General features: G+C 27.8%; 1 protein-coding gene across 1 annotated transcript; it reads right to left on the bottom strand.

Annotated features, from left to right (window-relative positions):
* Nucleotides 1-1,901: 1,901 nt before the first annotated feature.
* Nucleotides 1,902-8,700, bottom strand: LOC100212506 (tektin-2). The gene is made up of 3 exons (XM_065814137.1): nucleotides 7,688-8,700; nucleotides 6,280-6,360; nucleotides 1,902-2,613 (listed from the first exon to the last, which is right to left on the bottom strand). Exons 1-3 carry the CDS (start codon nucleotides 8,534-8,536, stop codon nucleotides 2,098-2,100), a joined length of 1,446 nt encoding a protein of 481 aa, XP_065670209.1. The 5' UTR covers nucleotides 8,537-8,700; the 3' UTR covers nucleotides 1,902-2,097.
* Nucleotides 8,701-9,325: the final 625 nt, after the last annotated feature.

Consider the following 9,325-nt stretch of genomic DNA (forward strand, 5'->3'; position numbering starts at 1 on the left):
GAGATGAGAATACGGCCCCTACAGAAATGCAGTTCAAACTTAAAAATATTTTTCTCAAAATAATTGTTTACTTAAGATATTTTCTATAAATACTGAAATTAAATTTTTTATAAAATAATCCAACTTTTAAATGATTTATATTATGATGCTACCAAATGCCATTGGAAATTATTTAATTATGCATTTTTTACAATTTTTCAGACGTCCGCAAACGTCTATACAACATCTTATAGACGTCACAAGTCCGTAGTCCTTAAGAAATCCAACGAACCTTCTGTGTACACTGGGAAGTTGAAATAATTGTGTAACAACTGCACAATTTTTAATAAAAAGAGATTTTATCTATTTAAACAAAATTAAGTTCGTAGACCAATGTTGTATGCAATAGAATTTTTTCAGGAACGTGCATTGATAAATACAATTGATAAAAAAATTTAAATTGGTATTATAAGAATCAGATGTCAGAAAATACGTCAATCAGTGTTTTCATAGTTTACTGCATTATGTTCAGAACATTGCAAATTATGAAGACATAATTCTAGTAAGAAGTACACAGATGATTCATAAAAAACTTTTAAATGACACACTTGCACACTGATTGAAAAACCTTTTTTATCATTATGACAGCGAATCCTGATTATAAAGAAATAGTAAATAACCTTGCCACAGGTAAAGTTGCAAGAAGTAGACTTGATTTAGTTTCAAGATCCTATCATTTGAAACATCAAAACTAATGGATGGTTTGACCAAGAAGAAGATATTTGGAAAAATAATACAATGATTGTTTGTTATTGAAGTTTGCAACTTGTTGAAATCTGGAGGAAAATTTAAGTCTCTGATTCTTTACTGACAACACAGAAATGCCCAGAAACATGACCTATTGCATCAGAAATGTAAAAAAAAATTTTTCAACTGTTAACCGATGCTTTTCTGCTACTTTTTTCTAAGTGCATAATATCCGTTGCATTTAATAGCAGTCCTAATTTGATAAAACTTTGGATCAACCATCAACCATCGATACGCTATTCAAATAAAGCACTTCACATGGACCTTAAATCATTTTTACTGTAACAACATCATGAAGTTATTTGTCTGAAATTCTGCTGAAACAAATTGGTCTACTTCATCCACGTTTCAAACTTTACTATCAGCATCTTAATAAAGTATGTACTTCTAAGCAGCCATGAGTAATGGTTAAAGCGCTTGCTTTAACGTCAAGAGATTTAGAGTTAACTTGCGCTCTGGGCATTTTTTGTGTCATAGGTGAGGAAGGAGACGTGAACTTCCTAGTTAAATGCTCATCGGCGGTGCTTTATCACTAGACCGTGAACCGCTCTGTGACAAGAACGTTACATTTTTTAAGGGCACCTAAAAGTTAAAACTGAGTTTGTTGCTTTAATGTTTAAAAAGATTATGGGCGGACAACGCACCAAGAAATATGTACATGAGTAAAATCTTAATTAATTGATTAAAATGCTGATTGATCATCTTTCATATCTGTGTATTTATTTGCCAATATTAATCTCAGAGGTTTAACTGAGAATTGATTTTTTTAAGATGCAAGGCTTTGGGGTACTACTTCTACTAGAATAGTTAATACAACAGTAAATTAAAGACCTAATGTTATTCTTCAAATTTCCGCGTTCTTTTTTTATTTGTTATTATTTTTTCTTTTCTTTTTAACAGTCTTTATTTTTACCTATTTTTACGTATATTTGTTTATAAATATTTGGAATAACGAATAAAAAAAATAGAGACGTATGGAAAAATTCTGTACCTCTAAGTGCAACTTTTATATTAACCCAAGAGAGTTTCTTTAATATAAATTCTAAGAATTTAATTGAACCGATTTTTTTTAATTTGTGTATCATTCGTAATCATCTCTAGTATTATTAGAAAACTTTTTTTTCGATCACAGTAATTTTTTAATTCATTTAAAAATCTCATCTCACAGTCTAAACATATATAAATTTAGAGTTTTACCAAAAATTTATTTCTAACGCTATAAAACTCAACGACCTTCTGGTTCTATTTATTAATTCAAAAGAACTTCTAAAAGATAAAAAAAAAATATTTTTTAATTATCAAAATCATTTCTTAGGCATAAAGGGATTCTTTAGTATTTATCATTCGTTGTAAGTCATTGGTTCTCTTTGGTAAAAATCGATTATAATCACAATCGTAAGTTGAGATGGTTTCGTCATGTTTCACAGGTTTTTTTACATTATGAGCAGTCTCAGATAACGTGGAAGACAAACTTTGGTCTAAAAAATGTACCTGCCTTTCACAAAAGTTCGATTTATTTTCATCATGACCAATTGACATATTTTTTTGAGTGATGGTGTTAAGATTCCTGTATGCATTTTCTCGAATTTTCAAACACTGGTTATCCAATTGAAGAGACTTTGATTTTATTTCCGAATCCTTTTCAATTCGTGCTAAATCCTTCAATAGTTTTTGCATAGCAACTTCAGCCTTTTGATGTTTTTCTAACAAGGTTTCAACCGTTAATCGTAGTTCACCAACTTCCTGAGAGAGTTGCCTATATGGATTATCTTGACATAACTCTACATTCCTTCGTAAACCTCTACATTCTAAACGAGTGTGTGCAACCTGAAAAAGAAATTGCATATCAATATTTATTTTAATTATGAACTTATAAAGCACAATTTTTATTACACTACTAACAGAAAGTATACTTATGCTGCTACCAGAAAGCCCAATTAGAATCATAACTTGCACTTTACTTACTCTATTAAGTTAAAAGATTACAAAAATTATTGAAGGTTTGACTTAATTCATTTTAACTACCAACTATTTCAAAGGATTATTAATTTGGATTTCAAAGCTTTTGATATATAAACATTTTTTTTTAACTACTGTAACTTTTCTCTTAGGGGCTTTAATTACAATGTGTAAAATTACTGGTATGTTAACGCTGGTTTAGGGTATAAAAAAATTGGATTTTTCAAAACAAAATTTATTTTGGTCAAAATGAAATTTAATAAAACTGTTAAATAAAAAATATATAAATATATTAAATTTATTAAGATACTTTTATATTAACAAGTTTATATTATAACATATACAAGTTAAGATTTTTTATAAATTTACTATAAGATAAAAATCATAAACCATAAAAACTTAATAAAATGTTGTATATAAAAAGTCCTATTAAACTTTGGGTAGAATATGATTTAGTATAACAAACAAAAATGGCCTCTCTACAAACAACCTCCAAGATGATTGTCTGTGAAAATAATGATTGGCAAGTTTCAGGAGAAATGGTGCTGAGCAGCAGCTCAATGGCTTTGTAAACTTTCTAGACCCATGTTACTTAGGCCTGCATTTGTTAAATATAAAAAATTTGATGAAATAAGAGATGCAATACCGACTCGAAGAAAAAAAAAACATCTAACAGTGAGTAGCAACACAGAAAATAAAAGTCTCTAATTTTAACTGCTAATAAAATTTTAAAATGGTAAAAAGTAATGAATTCTCACTACCCAGTTCTTTCTGACTACACACTGTATCAGCATATATCAAGAACTGTAACATTGTGAGATACAATTACAACTGGACAAAAAGGAAACTCACAATAAAAATTATAAATTAGTTTAAAATTATAGTTTTAAATTTTTCAAATATTTTAAGGATAAATCTAAAGTTTTAATTCACAACAACTCAGCTAAACAAATTTATATAAGAATTGTATTTTATTGTGTAAAAAACAAAATAAAATTTGTTTACGACCAACAAATAGTCCAGGAATTGCCTAAAAACTTAGTATTGCACTTTTCAAGCCTCTAAAAGTAACATGAAAAAAAATATTGGATGAATGAAGACAAAAAACGATGCAAGGATCTCAAAGGATGTATTAATATGCTTACTAGCAAAAACATAGTTTCATTCAGCCACGAATCCATTTAAAAGAATGTAAAACCAGGATTCAAAGCAGTAAGCATTGATCCTTCTAACAGATACCAAGTATGCAAAAGCATATAAATATATATATTTATTTATATACTTTTGAGCAGAAAAAGTGAGCACTTGCTCACTATTTTTGCTCACCTAAATCAATGTAGCAACACTCCACTGCGAGTCAGGCTATGTGTCAGTTGATGTATGTACTGAAGTCCCCGGCAGTAGGCTATTTCAGTATGACCTCACACTGCTCACCTAAATCAGCAGTATAAGATATATATATATTTATATATATATATATATATATATATATATATATATATATATATATATGTATATATATGTATAAATGTATATATATAAATATATATATAATTATAATAAATATATACACACACGCATATATATACATATATATATATATATATATACATACATACATACATACATACATACATACATACATACATACATACATACATACATACATACATACATACATACATACATATATATATATATATATTTATATATATATGTGTATATATATATATATATATATATATATATATATGTATATATATATATATATATATATATATATATATATATATATATATATATATATATATATATATATATATATATATATACAGTAGCATGCAAAAGTAACCGGACAAGCGCATAACTTGAGATAACTGGAATGTCAAAAAATTGATTACAAATCTAAAAAGAAATGAATTTTTACTAAATCCAAGCCATCTAATCTTTAAAGTTAATTTTATTGAAATATGGCCATGCAAAAGTGTCCAGGCAGAACTAAAATAATAAAATTCCAATATTTTTATTGGCTTTTATTTAATGTTTAAAAATGGTAAATAAAATATAAAGTATTTTTAAAAAGAAGATTGTTTTGAATAAATTTTAAAAATGACAAAGCGAAAATATACAAGTTTAACCGTCAAAGAAGTGGTATTGCGTGCAATTGAACAAGGCAGAACTACAAGAGACATAGCAGATCAGTTTGATATAGGAAAATCAACAGTAGCGGATATATATAAAAGATATAAGGAAAGAAATAACAATAGAATCTCTCCAAAGTTAGGAAGTCCTCAAATTACATCAGAAAGACAAGATAAAATTTTAATTTGTGTCGCAAAAAAGGTCTTGTTTAATGCTGAAATGAAAGAATTTTATAATTTAAAATGTAGTGTTTACCACAACCAAGCGTCATTTGAGGTCTGCAAATTATTTGGAAGACATCCGGCAAAGAAACCTTTTATTTCTATAAAGAATCGAAAAGCACACTTGAGATTTGCTAATGAACATTTGAATTGGTCAAGAGAACCATGGCTGAAAGTACTTTTTAGTGATGAATTTAAGTTTATGTTATTTGGATGTGATGGTTTTAGATATGTTCGACCATAGAAAAAAGACCATAAAAAAATCCTAAATACCAGCTACCAACAGTAAAGCACGGAGGTGGAAACATTATGGTCGGGGGTTGTTTCAATAGAGATTGTGTCAGTCCTACCCATTTGATTGATGGCATAATGGATAAAAATAGGTACAAAGATATCATTAAGGATGTTATGCTACCACATGCTAAAGACAAAATGCCTTGAGGATGGATATTTTGGCAGGACAATGACCCAAAGCACACTTCAACCCTTGTGAAAGACTTTTTAAGACCAAAAAAAATTAACTTTAAAACCAAATATTTGATTAATGGAATGGCCTTCCCAAAGTCCTGACCTTAATCCTATTGAACATCTATGGAAACACCTTGATCGACAAATTTAAGGTCGAAAATCAACAAGTAAACATAATTTATTTAAAATTCTGAAACAAGAATAGGAAAAAATCGACAATAATGTGATTATGAAGCTGGTGGACCAATGCCTTGTCACTGTCAAGCAGAAATCAATGCCAAAGCTTTCCTGATGAAGTATTAAAGAAAACTTACTTAATATTACAACACTTTTAATTTAAAAAATATTTAAAAAAAATCTACTTTAAGTATTTTTTTCCGCTCACTTTTGCAAGCACATATTTCAATAAAATAAACTTTTAAAAATAGGTTGCTTAGATTAAGTACAAACTCATTTTTTTTATAATTGCAATTAATTTTTTGACATTCCAGTGAAAATTTGAAAGAAATCGGACTTTTCATTCAAAAGTTTTCTTAAGTTATTTGTTGTCTAGTTACTTTTGCACACTACTGTTTATATATATATATATATATATATATATATATATATATATATATATATATATATATATATATATATATATATATATATATATTTATATAGTCTTTCAAACTCAATTATAAAAATAATATAAAATACTTACATTTAGTGGAGCAATTTTAGCTTCTAGTGCTTTCTTAATAGCTTCTATGTCATTTTGTAAAGTTTGAATTTCATCAAGTGTCTAAATTAAAGTGGTTCAATTGTATAATCCTATTTTATAAAAATTTATTAATAAAAACTTAGGACAAAGGAACATAAAAAGAAATAACCAAGTTTTGGAACAGCTTCAAAACAATATTGTATAAAAATATAACTTTTTTTTAGATATAGGTATATTCTATATACATGAGTTTTAATATAGTTGCTGAATTAGGTGTCAAGTTCAAAGCAAATAAATTATATACACTGATATTTAAATGCTAAATGCTAGTCACCTGAATGTTGTGGTCAGCTTTAAATGGTTAGATCACATTATACCCTCAGTACCTGATAACGATGATGATAATTTGAAAAGTATTGAAAAATTAAGAAAATAATTGGTAAAAGAATTAAAGTACTGTAAATACATTAAAATATGAGTCAAGAAAAAAAAAAAGTCAAAAAAAATAGATAAAAGAGATTCCAAAACATTTTAGAGCACGAGAGCATGAAGTTGTTCAAAGGAATAAAGGAGAATGAAGTTATTCACCTTCTTTTTTTTTATTGTTTTTATTCACTCATAACAAGGCTGCAAGCAACCACTATTAAGTTGGGAGTAACTAGAAAAAAAAGAACAGAGTTATAGAGCAAGGAAACAGTTGACAGAAGACTTGAAAAATTGAAGGTTATATGAGCCAGAAAAACATGAAGATGGGAAAGAGTTCCAAAGGGTTGAGGTGTGAGGAAAAAAACTAGACGAATAAAAGTTTATAGAGCATGCAGGGACAAATACAGTAAAAGAATGAGACTTTGCTGAATGACAAGCCAAGCAAAAATGAATTTTAGTTGATGGAACTAGAGATGATAGCTCCTTGGAGCAACAACTATGATAGTATTTGTAGAAAAGAGAAAGAGATCCAACTTTATGACGATGGGAAAGAGGTTCAAGCTTAGCAGACAGAGCGGGTCCAACTATGCTTACAATGCATTTTTGGACCTTTTCTAGAAGAGAAAGAGCATCATTAGTAGAACCAACCCAGATATGACAACAGTATTCCATACAGGGACGAATGAGAGATATGTAGAGGTAAAGCATGCAATCAGGAAAAAAAAAATGAATTGAACAATTATTTAGTTCTACCCAGATTTTCTCTATTCAATTAACTGCAATACAATAACAAACAAGATAATCTTGAAACTAATTTAAAAAAACTAATTATGAACTATTTAATGTATATTGGGCGTACCATTTAAGAAAAAAAAGAACCATTTTAAAAAAATTTAAAAAAAGAACATTTAAAAAAAAGTTTTTACCTGCTTTGATTAAGATAAATAAATAATTTAGTTAATTAATTAATAACTTAATTAACCTTTTGACGCTGCCATTTTAGCTCATCTTGAACTTGTTCAGTTTCATTTATTCTTTTTCTAAATGCATAATCTGTTAGTTTTTTTTTACATTCAAAGTCATTTTTTGTTTTTTCTAGTGTTACATAAATTTGATTTCTGACATTTTGGGAAGCTTTAATTGCAGCTTCAGCACGGTTTTTATTTTTTTCTGAAAATGAACGCCATTTTTCGAATGTTACCATTTCTTTGGGAATAGATGTAGAATTCAATTGAGTAGTTAATTGATTACAGTTTCCATTGTTAAGTTGTTGACATTTTGAATCAATACCCAATGCATGATGTTTATCAGACAAATCATTAGAAAGTTCATTCCGAGTTTCTTGTAAAAGAATAAGTTGATCAAAACAAACATTTAATTTTTCCTGTAAGTGATTTTTTATTGATCCAATGACCTCAACATCCTTGTGTAACTCTTCTTCAACTTTATCTCTAACACAGTCTATTCCATCTCTGTTTTCTCGTACCATTAAACACTCAATCGTTTTGTTGTGAAAATTTTTGGCTGTTTCTAAAGATAATTCCGTATTCTCTTTATAAAACTGTAATGCGTCGATTTCTTTATTAATATCCTTTAAGTTCTTTTCGAGAAATATTTTCCATTCATTTATATCATCAATTCGATCTGCAAGTTTGCAATTACTTTCATGTTGTGTCCAAACAGTAAAATTATCTGTATCGTTTATCAAACGTCGAGCTTCTTGTCGAGTGGAGTGAGATGCATCTCGTGAATGTTCAGCATTACCTCGTAAAAGCTCATTAGAAGTACACCAATCAGACACATCATACTTTTGTTTGAACTTTGATGTCATTTTCTTAATAAAATAAAACTAAACAGATAAATTTATTTGCAAATACTTCAGTAAAATTGAATAAATATAAAATAGCTTTGATGTTGTTCATTTCCATTAAGTTCAACCCAACGTGATTGTAAACATGCCAATTGAAAGATTTTGTTTCTTGTGAGTTAGTAACTAATAGCAACAACACGTATTTATTAATGTAACTCATGCAAAACGACACGAACTAAAACTGCAAACTTTTTCTTTTTTACGTTAATGAGAGGTGTTAAGTTAAAAATTTAACATACAAATAAATTTAAAAAAATATTTAGCACGCTGTTATTATGTACGTTCCTGAAACCATTACAAACCTAAAAAAAGCATATTTCTAACAATATGACTTTTTAACTAAGAAATACTAATTTTCATGACAAAAAAAACTTAATTTATTTGTATCTTTTTAAATTATACTACTTTAAGTTGTCAAATAAATAGTTAACAAATATTTTGTTTGTTTGCTTTTCTCAACAAAAAAATAAAATTAAATAATTAGCAAGCAAATACAAACAGATCTATTTGGTTCGTGAGATTTTGACAACAAGCAATAACAAAAAAAAAATGCTTTTTTAAAAAGCAACCTTTTTAACATTCTGGTAAACTTTATAATCTTTTCTTTTTTTTTTTCATTTTATATTTGTGGTTTATTTATTTATTTTTTTCTCTTTCATTACTTTAATTCGAAGTGTACAGAGACAGCATGGGAGGAGGGGGATGAGGGGGTTAGAGGGGATTTTGGTAGTTACTTTTTAATCGTAAATA

This window comes from Hydra vulgaris, chromosome 12 (assembly GCF_038396675.1).
Source record: "Hydra vulgaris chromosome 12, alternate assembly HydraT2T_AEP".
Lineage (NCBI taxonomy): Eukaryota > Metazoa > Cnidaria > Hydrozoa > Anthoathecata > Hydridae > Hydra > Hydra vulgaris.